General features: G+C 36.1%; 1 protein-coding gene across 1 annotated transcript in view; it reads left to right on the top strand.

Annotated features, from left to right (window-relative positions):
• The window catches only part of Atg16 (Autophagy-related 16), a 307,774-nt gene that overhangs the window by 268,813 nt on the left and 21,510 nt on the right, over positions 1-17,451 (top strand). Inside the window, exon 14 of the mRNA XM_090413611.1 lies at positions 10,849-10,933. Coding sequence (XP_090269737.1) covers positions 10,849-10,933 — 85 coding nt within the window. The remainder of the gene's footprint in view (positions 1-10,848; positions 10,934-17,451) is intronic.

Genomic DNA, 17,451 nt, shown 5'->3' with positions numbered 1-17,451 from the left:
AGCTACCTTCATCTGTTCTCCTAAAGATCAGCTTCATTCTCTTGTGCATCCTGGAGTGTGTGTGTAAAGTTTCTTATGCCTGCAGTTTAGCCTACTTTGGGCAGATTATGGCAAGTCTGGAATGGCAGACCAGGATCTGCATTTGCCTTCACATAGGGTTAAATGGAAGAACACAGAGGTTATATAACAGTCGCAATCAGTTTTAGAGACTATTTTTAATCAGCATTGACTATAAAGCACTTCCTCAACCTCAAAAAGTATGGCTCTTTAATTTGCCAGAGATCTGGCAGACATTCATTCTGAGACTGGAAAGGCTTGCTTCTAGAAATAAACTCTATGGTTATCTAGCTCATATAGGGTTCCATGTTAGGACATTAGTTTGTTGTCAGTTACAATTTGAATTATTTCTATAATGATTTAGTTCAGCGTTGTGTGTGCTTATCACAGATGTAATGTGTGCTGTGAAAATGAGTATAAAACCAGTGAAATATTAGTAGGCTGTATAAATTGATTATATTCTTTCTTCTCTTTAAGAACTGTAATACAAAACTTACAACACCTATGCCTTTCCATACATAACTATATCTTGCCTATTTCTATATTTATGCCTTATTGTTGCCAGTGTGTTTTGTTTGTCACTTACTTTTTACATATTTATTTTGACTCATGTACCTTTATAACTGCATGTAGATTGCCATACACTAAATAAATATTGCCAATGCTGCTATTGCAGCGTCTATTCATCAGAAATTGTTTCTCTAACAATACTCTAAACTTTGATTATGTTTTCTGACCACATAATTGAAAAAATACAGGCAGCCCTTGGTTTATGCCACAGTTCCATTCCTGAAAAAACAGGCGTAAACTGAATCAGCATAAAACGAACCCAATTTTAATGGCAACTGTGAAGTTATGATCTGTGCAGTCAAAAAAATATGCACATGAAGTATGTGTAACATTCTTATATTTAAAGTTTTGATAATACATACATATATATTTGTTAAAATATAATTATTAATAATGAAAACAAAACAAAATTATATACAAAAAATATGAAACTTCGAAAAGATATTACATATTTCTATGTTGAAGTTCCTGGTTTCGGATCACCTGCATTTTTTTTTTTAAAAAAGTATCCAGTGTTAACTGCCTAGATTTTCTTTTTCTTTAAGGAGTTCAGCGTGAGGTCAAATAAATGCGATTACATTCCTTTTTACGTTCAATGTCTCTATGCTTGCAAGGATACGCTGTAAATTGGCTGTTTTCATATCTCTCAGAGGACCTTCTTTGTTTTCTTTCTCCTCCTTTGGATGTTGACTTAATTGTTCGGCTAATTCTTTTAAGTCTTCATTGAAAAGCGGTTTATCATGGCTCTCTAAGACTTCTGTCACATCTTCAGCTGTAATATCGTACAATCCTGCCTCTCGCGCAAGCTTGGTAACATCTTCAATAACATTCTCCTCTTGCTCTAATTCCTTGAAGTCGTGCATAAATGCTGGAAGAAGTTTTCGCCATGCTCCTTTTAAACACTTTGCTGACGACACGTCATTCCAAGCTACCTCGATGTTGTTAATGCCCTTCAAAATATCGAATGATCGCCAATAGTCTTTAATAGTTTTTCCTGAAGTGTTCAAGACTCTTACCATTTCCATAAATGTTATACGGAGGTAATAGGCTTTGAAGATTGATATAATCCCCTGATCCATCGGTTGCAAAAGCAATGTTGTGTTTGGGGGCATGTAAACAACCTTGACATCCGATGGTGTTCTTACTTCAGCAAGGTTTTGAGGATGTCCAGGGGCATTATCCAAGAGAAGCAAACCTTTGCTGGCAAATCATTTTCTTTACAGAAGCGAAGCATGGTAGGACAAAAATAATTTGTGTACCAATCTATAAAAACATCTTGTGTAACCCAAGCTTTCTTGTTCCATTTCCAATAGACTGGCAGCATGACTTTTAGACAACCCTTGAAGGCACGTGATGTCTGTGAATGGTACACACACATTGGTTTAAACTTCAAAGTTCCGGAGACATTTGCACCCAACAAAAGCGTAAGTCTATATTTTGCAGCTTTAAAACCTGGAGCGGAACGTTCTTCACAAGAAATGATGGTGTGTGATGGCAATTTTTTCCAGTAGAGCCCAGTCTCATCAACATTAAAAATGAGATCAGGAGGATAACTTCCTTGTTCTACACAGGCTTGAAATTCTTTAGGAAAAGCAGCCGCTGCTGCAACATCTGCACTTGCCGCATCACCACATAATTTGACACTGTGGCACTTACTTCGAGACTTAAATCTCATGAACCAACCTTTGCTTCTTAAAAATGTTTCTTCGCCTCCATCTGTCTTTTTAAGATCCTCAAAAATTGTTTTTGCTTTCTTAGTTATAACAGCCTGTGTCAGAGGAATGTTTTTCTGATTCAATTCATTCACCCATAATAATAATAATTTTTCCAGTTTTTTCATGAAGCTTACCCCTGCTATAATATACGTGTTTTGCATTTAGTGCTGCCGTAGATTGTTGCGCAGACTGTTTTATTCTATCTGCATTTTTCATAATTGTAGCAACAGTCGATGGAGATAAATTCATACTTCTACAGACATTAGCACGTGTCTGCCCATCTTCCATTCTTCGAATCACCTCCATCTTCTTTTCAAGTGTGATTGATTTCCATGGCTTCTAAACCCCAAGTTCTGCTAATTTTTCTGCACTTCTATTATCAGATATGGTATGTAATTACGTACTTTATCAATTTAAATACATATGTACATGAAAGAATTAAATAGAACAATTAGGTAGATTCAACATTAAAACTAGATTTGATACATATGCATCATAGTAGCTCGGTAAACACTCAAACACTAGCATGCCTGCTAGTGTCGTTTCTCAGTCAACCACACTACAGTAAAAAAGCATGCATGGGCAACCGGCGTAAATTGAACTGGTGTAAACAGAGGGCTGTCTGTATTTATTTCTAATTAATTACACATATATTTACTATACATTTGGTTGTTTAATTGTTTAATGTTTAGTTGAAGTTTTCATTGTCATTTACACTTGCTTATCACTTCAATAATAAATTTAGTTTAATCCTTTATCCAAGTGTGAGCAAACAAAGTTTGCGCCTGAAAATATCTTCAGGACTACAGCAAGGTGGTGCAACTGTTGGCAACTCGGAGCAAAGGTGGACCAAGCTCTCATCACTACTTGTCTCAATATCTCCCACCATGCAAAGCACATGTCCTTGTGGACATGTATAATGCTATGCATTGGGGGAAGGGCCACTACCCAGACCGGTTTCAACCTTTATTGAGGTCTCGTCAGTGGGAGGCAGACCCAGAGGTGGTGACACTAAGGCAGAAGCAATAGAGGGTCATATTTACCTATATGAGTTGCTAACCAATGTACCACCTTATTATTAAATTACTCTGGATTTAGAGAAAGATGTTGGAAGTTTATTTTGTACTTGGTTAGACTATAATAAATTTACATGGTGGGAGATACTGAGACAAGTAGTGATGAGAGCTTGGTCCACCTTTGCTCTGAGTTGCCAACAACTAGTTGCACCACCTTGCTACAGTCCTGAAGATATTTTTAGGTGCAAACTTTGTTTGCTCATTCTTGGATAAAGGATTAAACTAAATTTATTATAGTCTAACCAAGTGCAAAATAAACTTCCAACATCTTTCTCTAAATCCAGAGTAATTTAATAATAAGGTGGTACACTGGTTGGCAACTCATATAGGTAAATATGACCTCTCTATTGCTTCTGCCTTATTGTCACCACCTCTGGGTCTGCCTCCCACTGACAAGACCTCAAAGGTTGAAACCGGTCTGGGTAGTGACCCTTCCTCCAATGCATACCATTATACATGTCCACAAGGACATGTGCTTTGCATAGTGGGAGATACTGAGACAAGTAGTGATGAGAGCTCGGTTCACCTTTGCTCCTAGTTGCCAACAGTTGCACCACCTTGCTACAGTCCTGAGGATATTTTCAGGTGTGAACTCTGTTTGCTCACACTTGGATAAAGGATTAAACTAAATTTATTATAGCCTAACCAAGTGCAAAATAAACTTACAGTTTATCACTTCATCTTGTATTTAAAAACTGTGAAACTCTCATAACTATGTATTTTATAAATATAAATTTGTGGATTGGAAAGGGGGGAAAAAAAACTGATGGAAGGAATTATGAAGGTGGACAAGCTGCTAAGAATAATAACAAGAATGCTGAATCATGTTCTAGAAGATGCAACTCCTGATAATTGGTTATATATCATATACATTTAAAAAAGACAATAAGAACGGTCCTTCAAATTACAGAGGTATAAGCATGATGACCTTCATGAGTAGGTTAATAAGTAAAACTATAACTACAATTTAGAGCAGACTTCTCTATTGCCTTATTATGTCAGAATAACAGGCTAGTTTTGTTGCTAGAAAGTGCTGTATTGATAATATTTTCATCTTAAGACAGATCATAAAACATAAAAAAAAATAGAAATAATTGCCAAAGAGCAGAAAATGCAGTTGACTTTTGTGGGTCTTGAAAAGGCCTATGATTCATCATGAACAGACTTTGAGGATTGATGCAGAAGATAAATGTAAGTCAGTTATCCGTCTGAGTAAGAGATTATATATAGAAGTTGAAGAGCAGCTGTTAAGTGTGGAGGACTGGTGTTAGCTGAATTTGTAATATCTAAAGGCCTGAGACAAGGACGTGAGATGTTCCTGACACTATTTAAGATCTACTTGATTTTATACTTGCACATTGGAATGCTTTGTGTAGAGATATGAAGTCAAGATTAGGGAATCATCACTCAGTTTATTACCGTATACTAACGTTTGAGTGATAATTGCCCAATCTGGGCAATTAACACTCAAAGATCGAAACCGGTCTGGGTAGTGACCTCTCACCATAATGTATAACATCATATATCTCCTAGGAGATGTTTTACATTATGGGAAATACTAAGAATAGCGATCAGAGCTTTACCCACCTTTGCTACGAGTTGCCCTAGTTTGGATTACGTACTTGAACCACGTGCTTTAGCTTACGCTAGTAGTCGCCGATACTTTTGTAGTTACTATATTCGGCATGAAACTCTTTGATTCTGATCTTTGAGTTTTATATTCGGTTTTAAAACAATGTCGGATTTAATATCCCCTTAATTTAAATAATGTTTACATCGCCGAAATGAAACCTATTGGCTCTTTATTTTAAATAATTTATGGGTGCACCTTTTTGACAACTCGTATAGCAGAGTATATAAGTTCTTTTCGCTATACCCTTAGTATTATACTTGGTCTAGCTAGTCACTGATGAGATCTCAATTAAGATCGAAACTGGTCTGGGTAGTGACCTCCCACCATAATGTATAACATCATATATCTCCTAGGAGATGTGTTTTACATTATGGGAAATACTAAGAATAGCGATCAGAGCTTTACTCACCTTGCTACGAGTTGCCCTAGTTTGTACTATGTACTTGAACTACGTGCTTTAGCTTACGCTAGTAGTCGCCGATACTTTTATAGTTACTATATTTGGTTTTAAAACAATGTGGGATTTAATATCCCCTTAATTTAAATAACTCAATTTTTATCACATGCTGATTTTATGAGAAAATTGATGTTTATAGTGTGGGAGGTCTATAAGTTAATTTTACAAATGTTTGGTTATTGCCAAAGAAAGCTGAGATTCAGACCTCTTTATTGTTAAAGTCTAGTTTTCAGATACCTATTAGTTCCAGATAGATCATTTCAGATACTTGGGATGGATCCATTATTCATGGGTTAGGAACATACGAGAAAGATGGAGACAATTGTGTCAACAGGTCATAATGCTGTTTACCAGTTGAATGGCACTCTGGAGTCGAGACATTCAACAGGAAACCAATATATTGATATTCCAGATGATAGTAGAGTTCTCATGTATGGACAGGGAGGATGGGATTTGGATATGAACAGAAGAATTGTATAAGAGCTATGGAGATGGATTGTTTACATTGGGAGTTCAGAATAAGACCACTGTGGAGACATTGAATTTGTGAGAAAATATACTGAACCACTTGGAGTGCAATCCTTACTGTGGCATAAGCATATTTGAATGTGTATGTTTACTGTGGGGGGGGGGTGCTTAAGGGTCAAAGCTATATAATTGAGAGGAGACCTCCACATAGCCTTTAAAGAAATGCGGAGAACCGATCAGGGCTTCTGACCTAATGTGCAATCCTCACCTTCTCGTGGTGCACCCTGTTGGGTATCTACTTGGATACTGAACGAACAAGGATGGGCTGGCAATTTGGGATTTAGCCGACCAAATTGTATTCTTATTGGTTAAACCAAAATAAAAAATGATGGTACAACATGACAAAATTTCATGCCAGCTGAGGCATCGCCGGGTTAAACAAGGCCCCCGTTGTTTTTGCCAGGGAACCAGGGCGAACAGTGAAAAGTCAGCTACTGGAACAAATCGGAAAACAAACCCCAACTCAATATCACCAGAGTTAAAGATCGGTACTATCAACGTAAGAAGCCTGAATGGCAAAGAAATGGAGCTAGCTGAGGAATTAGATAAGTACCAGATCGACATAATAGGGGTGACTGAAACAAAAAAGACCAAAACTGGTGAGATCTTTCTGAGCAATAAATACAAAATATTATATTCAGGCAATGACAATCAAGGAAAAGAAGGAGTAGCCATAGTATTCTACACAAAATACGAGGCTAATCTTCTTGAATGGCAGTCAGTCTCAAGTAGAGTAATGTGAGCAAATATGAGAATGGGGAACTGGACAATGAGACTTATTTGTGCCTATGGTCCCACAGAAGGTTCTATTAAGGTAGAAGTGAAGGAATTTTTTGAGGCTTTAGAAAAAGCAACTGACACAATGAAAAAGGAAAAGTTGGTCCTTGTTGGGGATCTAAATAGTAGAGTAGGAAATGATTGTGAGACATACAAAAATATTTTGGGAAAATTTGGAGAAAAGAGCAAAGCTAATAATAATGGCAAATATCTGTTGGATTTCTGCTCAGGACAAGGACTGGTTATTACTAACACCATGTTCCAACATAAAAATGTGCACAAATTCACATGGAGAGAAGAGGCTAGGAATAAGAAAAATCTCATTGACTATGTTATTGTTGATAGTGATGTTTTCTCCCTGGTGCAGGACACCAGAGTGTACAGAGGATTTGAAATTGGAAGTGATGATTATTTATCTTGAGCAGGATAAAATTGAATTTCAAATTGAAAAGAATAACATGTAAGAAAGTTTTAAAGCGAATAAAAGTTGAGCAGCTCTCAGATGTGAACTGTAGACTAAAATACACAAAGATTATTGAAGAAAAAATGAAAGAGTTTGAGAACAAACCTTGGATATTCAGTGGCAAACTCTGAAGAAAACATTGATTCTGCCAGAGAGGCATGTGGTGAGGTTGTCTGTAAGGATAAAAAAATCAGAACTCCCTGGTGGACACAGGAAGTTAAAGAGGCAGTGAAGGAAAAGAAGAAAGCATATCAAAAGTTCCTGTCAAATAAGTCAACTTGTCCTCTTAGAGAATATAGAGACAAATGCAAGAATGCTAAACACTGTGTAAAACTAGCTAAACAAAAGTCATGGAAGGACTTTGGCAAGAATATAGAAAATAAATATCAAGAAGGTGATAAAATATTCTGGAGGTTGTTGAAGAAGCTTAGGAATGGAGGAAAGAGTGCTGTAAAAGGAGTTGGAGATGATAAAGGTGACATGAAAACTGGAGAAAAAAAATATCCTTGAAGTATGGAATAATTACTTTGAAAAACTGCTAAATGAAACAAGCAGTGATGACAGCACAGTGGTAAAAAACACTGACCAGGCATGCAGGCAGGAATACATATCCATACTTGAAGTAGAAAAAGCCATCAAAGGCTTGAAATGTGGAAAGGCAGCTGGAGTAGATGATATTTGACCAGAAATGCTGAAGTATGGTGGTATAAGAGTCTGAAAGTGGCTGCACTGCATAGTTCAGAAAGCCTGGACAGAGGGACGAATTCCCGATGATTGGAGTAGAGCTCTCATAGTACCCATATATAAAAAGGGAAATAAAACTGAATGTGAGAATTACAGAGGTATTTCCCTACTGAGTGTTCCTGGCAAAATCTATGCAAGTATACTTGAGAAACGGTTGAGAAGAATTGTGGAAGAAAAGCTTGGTGAAGAACAAGCTGGATTCAGGCCAAATAGAGGCTGTCAGAATCAGATCTTCGCTTTACGACAAATAGTCGAAAAAGCATGGGAATATAACAAAGATCTGTATTTAAGTTTTGTCGATTTGGAAAGGGCATATGATAAGGTGCCAAGAGAGAAGCTATTCAATATGCTACAGTTATATGGTGTCAATGGGGCATTATATCAAGCAATACTTAGTCTTTATTTGAGTTGTAAGTCAGCAGTTAGAATTGAAGGAAGTACAGGAAGATGGTTTAATGTTAAATCTGGTGTGGGAAAAGGATGTACATTATCCCCTCTGTTATTCATTATCTATATGGATCACATTATGAAGGAAAGTGGTATTAAGCATGATATCGAAATTGGAGATGTTAATGTCAGCTCTTTGCTTTATGCAGATGATGTTATACTTCTAAATAAATCCGCTACAAGTCTGCAAGATTCTCTGACTAAATTGAATAGTTGTTGTAATAGATATGGTATGAAAGTCAGCAATAAAAAGACAGACAATGAAAATAGGCGGAATCATTGAAAATGTCAACTGTGTTGTGAATGGAGAACCTGTGGAACAAGTAAAACATTTCAGCTACTTAGGCACGATTTTTACTGAAGATGGTAAATTAAATATAGAAATAGACAACGGAATCAGCAAAGCTGGTATGGTGGGAAGTCAATTGAATAAATTCATATGGAATAAGAGAGAAATTAGTTGGAACACTAAATTAGCTGTATACAAGACAGTTTTCAAACCAGTTTTAACTTATGGATCTGAGAGCTGGGTCAGAAGTAAAACACTTGACCAAAGACTAGAGACCGCAGATATGAGATTCCTGAGAAAGATTATAGGCGTGAACAGATGGCATCAATGGCAATATCATATTAAAAACAAGGATATTAGGAAAGAACTTGATATTGTTAGCATCCAGGAATGCGTTAGCAGAGCTAATCTCAGGTGGTATGGTCACCTAAACAGAATGGGTGAGGAAAGATTAGCAAAACAAGTGTTCTCTGCCAAGTTAGCAGCAAAACGACCTAGAGGAAGACCAAGATATAGGTGGATTGATACGGTACAAAGTGCCTTAGACGATAGAAATATAAGATCTGATAATGTTGAAGTCTTGACAAGTAACAGACTGATTTGGAGGAAAATTGTAGATAGGAAGTTAGTAATGATATAATTTTTTCATGTAATACTATCATATCCTGTACACCCCTTGTGGGTACATGGCAGGAATTTGATGATGATGAACTTTACTTGGCATTCGAATATGTCTATAGGGAGTGATGATTTTGTCACCACCAGGAAAACAGAAAAGGGGATGGCCTCAACCTATACAGGGTGTTCGGGATAAATTTGACATATTTATAATTAATTATATTTTTCCGTAAGTTACATGTATTAACACACACTTCTCTTCATTTAAAAGTTTGGACCCTTCTTCATTCATATACAAGATGTCAGAAAGGATGGATAGCTGGAACCCACCTGAATCATGGAAGAGAATAACTTGTATCATGATGATTCGTGCCCGCCATCAAAATAAGGATATTACGACTGCTGCCCAATGCTCCCTGAATACAGTAAAAACAATCAGGCATGAACTAGAGACTTGCAATGGTGACTACGAGGATGTAGCAAGAAGAAAGATCCCTAGCAGACGATCTGATTGCGTTCGTACAGCAGAATTCCTCGCAAATCTGCAGGAACAGGTGTTGAAGAACCCTGGCATTGGAATTCGGGCTTTGTTCGTGGAGTTGCTAACTGTAGTCAAGCCCTGGATAACAAGGGTAGCCAATGGTAGGCCGTATGTATGGCAGCAGGATTCGGCCCCTTGCCACACCTCTGGGAAAAGTCAAAAATGGTTGTCTGAAAATTTCTACGACTTCACCAGTCCAAATGTTTGGCCTCCAAACTCCCCAGACCTTAACCCCATGGATTATTTTGTATGCGGCGCAGTTGAAAAAGACACCAATCGCACTTCCAGTAATACAAAAGCCCAGTTAATGGATAAAATTAAAACAGTTTTTGCGGCCCTTCCCAGGGAGACTGTAGCATCAGCTTGTTCGAGGTTCCGAAGCAGAATTGAAGCTGTGATCGATGCTAATGGTGGTTATTTTGAGTAAATCTTGTTGATAGTATTGTAATTAACTCTGCCTGTAATGTTTTTTTGTCAATTCATTAAATTTAATAGATACAAAGAAGATTTTCTTTTTCCTTACGAAACTGTCAAATTTATCCCGAACACCCTGTATATAGAGAAGATATGTGGAAGCAATGTGAGCTAGATGGTTGCAAGTATTACAGAGATGACCATTTATCTCTGTAATTTTTTTTCCATTAAAAACCATGTTTTTAATGAAAGTTCTGGGGAGTAAATGGTTATATTATACAATTTGTGTTGTAAAGACAAATGCAAATTATTTTCTTTTCATTTCAGGCCACAAAGCAAAGGTGGGTAATATCTATACCATTAAACTGCTATTTCATCATGACATACATATTCTTTCTCAAATAAATGGTAGAATGATTGTGTTTTTCTTTTAATACCTTTATTTTCAGATTTGTCACAAAACATGAATTTTTTTATGTGTGTGTATATATATATATATATATATTTTTTTTTTTTTAGATGGCTTTTCTCTCTTGAGCTGTGTACGTGATGATACTTTAAAATTATTAGATCTCAGAATGAACCAAGTTGTTCGAACTTTCTAGTAAGTATTTAAATATAATAAATATTATTTGTTTTTATGAGCACTGTACCAGAAGTCATTAGTCTATATTATAACTTAATTTGCATGTAATTTAGAGTGTTGTTTAAGTTCTCTAACCGTGTATATATGTGAGAAATAGAGATTAAAATGTGGAAAAACTTCAAAATGGCAAAATGGATGGTGAAACTTATTTGTGCCTATTGTCTCACAGAAAGTTCTCCTAAGGAAAAAGTGATGGAGTTTGTTGAGACATTATAACAAGCAGCTGACAATAAGAAAATAGGAAAATGTGATCATTGTCCTATGCAACTTTCCAGAGTAAGAAATGAATCCCACCAGATATGTTGAAATGTTTTGGGAAAATTTGGAGAAAAGGACACAACTAATAATAATGTAAGTAGCTGCTGGATATCTACTCAGAACACAGACTAGTTATTACTGACATGTTCTTGCATAAAGATAAGCATAAGCTCATGTGGAAAGAAGACATGAGAAATAAGAAAAGCCTCATTGACTGTGCTATTTTTGCTAGTAATATTTATATGCTAATTTAGAATACAAGAGTATACAGAGGATTTGAAACTGGATGTGTCAAAATATTCTAGAGGTTATTCATGAAAACTGAAGAAAAGGATATTCTAGATGTTTTTACTAATTACTTTGAAAGACTTAAACAAAATAAGCAGTGACAGAACAGTAGTAGAAAATATTCAAGAGGAATGCAAACAGGAATACTTATCAGTGCTTTAGGTTGAAAATGCTATCAAAAACCTGAAATGTGGAAAGGCAGCTGAATTAGATGATATTTGGGCAGGAATGTTCAAATATGGAAGTATAAAGGTTTTGCGGTGGTAACATTGCAATTCCTAGGGCCTGGGTCAGAAGCTTGAATTCCAGGTGATTGGAGTAGAGCTTTCATATGCTGGTTTCCATAAATTAAGGAACAAAGAAAAATTATAACTTAAAAACTGTATGATGAATTTTTATGTAATTCAGTGAAAAGCAGTATGATATGAGATGGCCAAGAAATACTCACAAAAATTATAAATAATTTAGTGGGAAGTTTTCAGTATTGAGACACATTATGATGTAAATGAAGAGTTTAATAAAAATAAGCAATTAAAACCTGACAAGTTTCATAATCATAAAACTTACATCATCAGGGGTACTGGTCCAAAAACATTTTACTTGACAAAAGATTACAAACAACTAATCATACATATTAGATATTTGCATACAAATGAGAAACCAGAATAAAAATGGTCAATTCATTACTGTGTGTTGGAACATTGCTAGTTGTTTCTATCGCATTCTGTGGCATCGTGCATGTCATATAGGTCTGTGGCAGTTAAATTTTTGATGAAAGCAGACCATACTTGGTGTAAGATTAAGCCTTGATTTTTATTGCATTGTGTAGGAATCCTAAGCATTTGCGAGGATTCTTTAAACTTTCTTGAAAAACAATTATGATCAATATATAACACTTTTGTCTGTTGCCAAAGTACTTGATGGCCTGTAGTAGTTGTGTGGAATGTCAAGCCTGATATACTATCTGCTTTTTTTTTGTCTTTTACATGTTCAGACATATAGATCTCTCCTGACCTTCCTGTCTGGTCTACATAACAAATGCCACAAGAGCAATGAATCTCATAAATGCCTGGTTTTTTCATGGGGTGATGAGAAGGCTTTGGTGGATATAAGAATCTTGAGATTTTTTTTGCAAAGGTAAAAAAGCCACTTTTACATTGTACTCATAGAGCAATGCAGCCACCTTTGTGTGACATTTTTGATGTAAGGCAGTATGATTGCATTTTTGAAATATTGTTTAAGTAAGTGAGTTGCCAGAAATATATTAAAAATTTTGCTGATTGTCTTTGGTTCATAACCATTAAGTGAGAGGTTCTGTTTCAGGTAGTGCAGTTCTTTATTCTTATTAATTGATGCCTGATATATTGTATGCCCTATCTTGTAGAGTTTTAATTATGCTCTCCTTTGTTATGGTGTAATGATCAATGGATGGTGGTGTGATATGACATTTAAAAATCTTCCTGTTGTGGTAGATTTCCTGTATAATAGAAAAGAATAACCTTTTTTCCTCTTCGTTTGCTTCAACAAGGATATCAAGGAACGGTAATTTTTTGTGCTATTCTAGTTCAAGAGTGAATTTTATACAGGATGTTTCAAAAGGGTGTACACAACTTTGCAGGAGAACAGAATAACTCACAAGACATAAAAAAGCTGGGCGAGTGTCATAATGTAGTGAAACAGATCAATTTTTGGTCCAGTAACTTTATTACCAAATGACAACACTAGATGGCATGATAGGTCACACCATTTGAAAATGGTGACTTTTGATGGCTTAGAGTGAATACGTTGTGTGTTTTGGTTTGAGAAAACGAAGTCTGCAACACAATTTCAGAGGAATTTCCACACACAGTATGGCAAAGACCTTCCTAATAGGCACGTGATCTACACAAGGCACAAGAATTTTGTGGAAACAGGCTGTTTTGTGTCATCCAAGGTCAGCTGGAAGGCCACTTGCTGCCGACGGTGTTGTGTAAGAAGTTTGGGAAAGTTTCCAGAGAAGCCCTGGAAGTCAACTAGATGGGCATCTTGTCAAATTGGAATTCCACATGTGACTGTGTGACGTGTTTTAATACAGCATCTACATTTAAGGCCCTACAAATTTACCCTCATACAACATTTGAAGAAAGATGATAAGAAGATATGCCAGGATTTCTGAAATGATCAGTAGAATAGAACAAATTGGGGACTCTTTGGACATGATTTTCAGTGACGAGTGCACTTTTCATGTAAGTGGACAAATAAACACAACTGCAGAATTTGGGGAAGTAAAAATCCACACGTCATTGTAGAACCGCAAAGGCTAACATTTTTTGCACCATATGCAAGAAGAAAGTGTATAGATCCTTCTTTTTTTTGGAGTCTACCATTAGTGGTGGTGTGTATCTGGACATGCTATAAGGGTGCAGTGATGACCCCGATGGATGCTTAGATTTCCAACAAGATGGTGCACTTCCTCATTACCTGAGAGGCATAAGGTCATACCTCGACACCCGTTTTCCAGGCAAATGGATTGGTAGAGGGGCACCAGTAGCATGTCCACTGCATTTCCTGACATCGTTAGATTTTTTTCTTGTGGAGCTTTGTGAAACATCGAGTGTTTGTATACCACCACTACCAGCCAGTTTGGATGAGCTGCATTCCATAATTACTGCTGCCATTTCTAAAGTTATGCCAGATATGCTCTGCCATGTGTGGCTGGAAATTGATTGCAGATGGGACGTCTGCAGAATTACTGGAGGCAGTGATAATGAACTTTAACCGTGTTGAAACTTCAAGTGTTATGCTACATTTGCACAGTAAAAAAAATTGTTAATTTATCGGTATTTACCTTCTATTGCCATTCAAAGTTGTTTTATCCCTGTATTGGGATGTAAGTTGTTCAGATAAATCTTTGAAAGTAATTAACTTGGCCATTGTTCTTGACCAAATAACGAAAATATCGATGTAATGTAACCAAATTTTTGGTTTCTTCTGATAGTTTTTTAATGCATTAGTTTCAAAATTTTCCATTAGCAGGTTGACTAAGGCTGGAGAAAAGGGGGAACCCATGGCAAGTCCTTTTTTTGTTCCCAATATTTGTCTTGACATATGAAAAAAAATTTTTTCCATACAGTGTTTGAATAGTTCTACAGTGTCCAGTAGGAAAAGTTTCACGAGTAGATCCACTGTGTCATTTCTGGGTACGTGGGTGAAGAGACTGACTACATCTAAACTTGCTAAGATGTCTGAAGGCTCTATATTTATATATTTTACCTTTTCAATAAAATGTAAACTATTTTTTTTACAAATGATTCTGTTTTTCTTATGTGTGTGGTTTATCAGGTTTACAAATATTTTGCTGAATTTGAGGTCATGGAATCTCTCCCATCTACAATTGGCTATAATGGAATATCATTTTCATTTTTTTTGGTGCGCCATAAATTCTTGGGACGAATGGATGTTTTGATGATAAAGATTTTTTTTTTAATTCTTCTGACCAATTACATAACTTTTTGATCAAGTCATTGGTTTTATTGTGTGCACCATATGGAATCCCTGTCTAGTCTGCCTTAATTATTACTATTTTTTTTTATCTTGTCTTAATTCTTCAAGGGCTATTAACTCCGATTTTGGTATGTTTCTATGTGGTAATTTAGATTTAGCAATAAGGCTAAAGTTTGTATGAGGATGAGATCTGCAGAATCTCTAGGAAGATTGCGAATTTCCTCTTCAATTTGTGCTATGATGTCTACTTTTGGAATGTCCTATGGAGATAAAGCAATTCTTTCTTTTAAGGTTACACAGTGGTCAACATTCATAGTGAATAATTGGAATCTTCTAGTAGGCTATTCATTTTTCTTGTGTTCGTCTAAATTCATAACCACTGTTGCATTTCCGTTGTCTGTCTTAATTATTACTATGTTTTTTTTATGATGTATTATTACAATGTATGAAAAAAACAGATGTGATGGAATAATTACTTGACTTATAATTAAGAAAATAATATTTGATGTTATTTCCTGATGATGACCTCAATACAGAGGTTGTCATCATCAGGAAACATATGTACAGAACACAAGCTACATGACAGTGCACAACAGTAAGATGAATCTAAATGCTTTGTTAATCATTTATCCTACCTGACTACTGGAAAAAAATAAGATAAGGTAAAATTAAATGGAGATAAGACAGAATTAAAATCTCTCATTAGGAGATTTTTTTCTATGCTAAATAAGACATTGGAAGAAAGATTGACAACTTTAGACTGATCTAGATGTTTTCTTGTTGAAGCAAGTTAAACTTTTTTTATCCGATTATATTTCTTTTTTTTTTTTTATTTGCAACCACTGCAGCTTTTTTGGATGTAAGTCTGTCAGTGCTATCCCATAGGTCAGCTGGTAGCAATGTATTTCAACATAAATATTGTAGTTTAATTCAATAACAAATGGGTACATGAAGACAATATCCAAAAACAAGAGGTGAATACGAGATTGTCAGAGTGGCTGAATAAGGAATATAGTAACCCCCCCCCCAGCAGCAATACAGCACTCACAATGATGTGCCATACTGTTTATAATTGTGTCCAGGAGCTCTGTTGGTAATAACAACCATTGCTCTTACAAAGCTCCCTCCCTTCAATCCTTCAAGGTTTTGGGGAGAAGGTTGAGAGCAGCAATACATCTACCTAGAGCATCCCAGACATGTTCAATAGGTTTAAGGTCAGAAGTCCTAGCTGGCCAGTCCATACATATGATAGTCTTTTCTTGAAGATATTGGTCTGTGCTTTTCACTCATTGAGTACAAGCATTATTGTCTTTTAAGATAAATGTCTCCCCTATTGCACCCCCATACTGGTGATCACATTACATGTTATGGTTAACATGCAATAATGAGTAAGTGCAACAATTCAAATTGTAATGGATAAAAGATCTAAAGTCCTAATTTCGCACCCTGTGATGTAAAAAAGAAGTTTTACAGCTATGTAAGAGTTGATCTTAAGATAAGTCTCCCAAATTTTTAGAAAATTAATGCAACCATACTTGTTCAGGTTAGGAGAATGCTTCATAGCCATGGCTGACTCTAAATATAATTTTCTTGACCTGTAACAACTTCTATAATGCATTTTCTTCTGTCGAATCTTGTGTGAAGGATGTTGAAAATTTATAAAGGATTAAGGATTAGGGATAAAGGATTAAACTAAATCTATTATAGTCTTGTGTGAAGGAGTGTCCAAAGTGTGGTCTGCTAGTCCAGCCTTGCCATAATAATGGTAGTGAATGTGTTTTTATGCTCTCCAAGATGGATGTTAACAGATCTTCTTGTCTGTTCACAGTAGGCCAAGTCACATGGAACGTTAAATCATTCAAACCAAATGCCATACCTTCCCTTAAATTCATTCAGCTTAGCTTCCATGGATATCCCTGTGCTCTCTCTCCACCGTCCATGTTTGTCGATTGGTAGAACCTCTGCTACTAATGGCTCACGCAAAAATTTAAGCAAGTTTGAGCGCGGTTAGTAGTTGGAAGGGGTTAATTCGTTTGATGCTGTTGGCACACTCTCCCTCGATGAGTCTTTGGACTCCCTGGAAATCTCACATAATAATAAAATCAAGTAAAAAAAAATCAATTTAAAATTTCATCTGACAATATCCTATAATGCCATTCGCAAGTTTATAGACCTCTCTCATATGACCAAATCTGCACACAATAATCGAGGTGTAGTCTTATTGAAGCCTTATAAAGAGGCAAAATGACTTCCTTATTCTTATGTCAAGGTTTGCTTCAACATCGCAATTATCCTCTGAGTTGTATTTGCAACTTTTCCTATGTAAATTTGGACTTCCAATTCCAATACGCCCGTCCTTTGCCTCCTCAGTTTCTTGCAGCATAACCCCGCTGTAAAATTCGATGCAATAGAAATTTTTAAATTTCAAGCATCGACCTTTACAGAGG

This window comes from Typopeltis vanoorti, chromosome 24, assembly GCF_054136105.1.
Source record: "Typopeltis vanoorti isolate ZY-2024b chromosome 24, IOZ_Tvanoo_1.0, whole genome shotgun sequence".
NCBI classification, from domain to species: Eukaryota; Metazoa; Arthropoda; class Arachnida; order Uropygi; family Thelyphonidae; genus Typopeltis; species Typopeltis vanoorti.
Note: the sequence above shows the minus strand (reverse complement) of the source record. Positions and strands in the feature narration are given on the sequence as shown.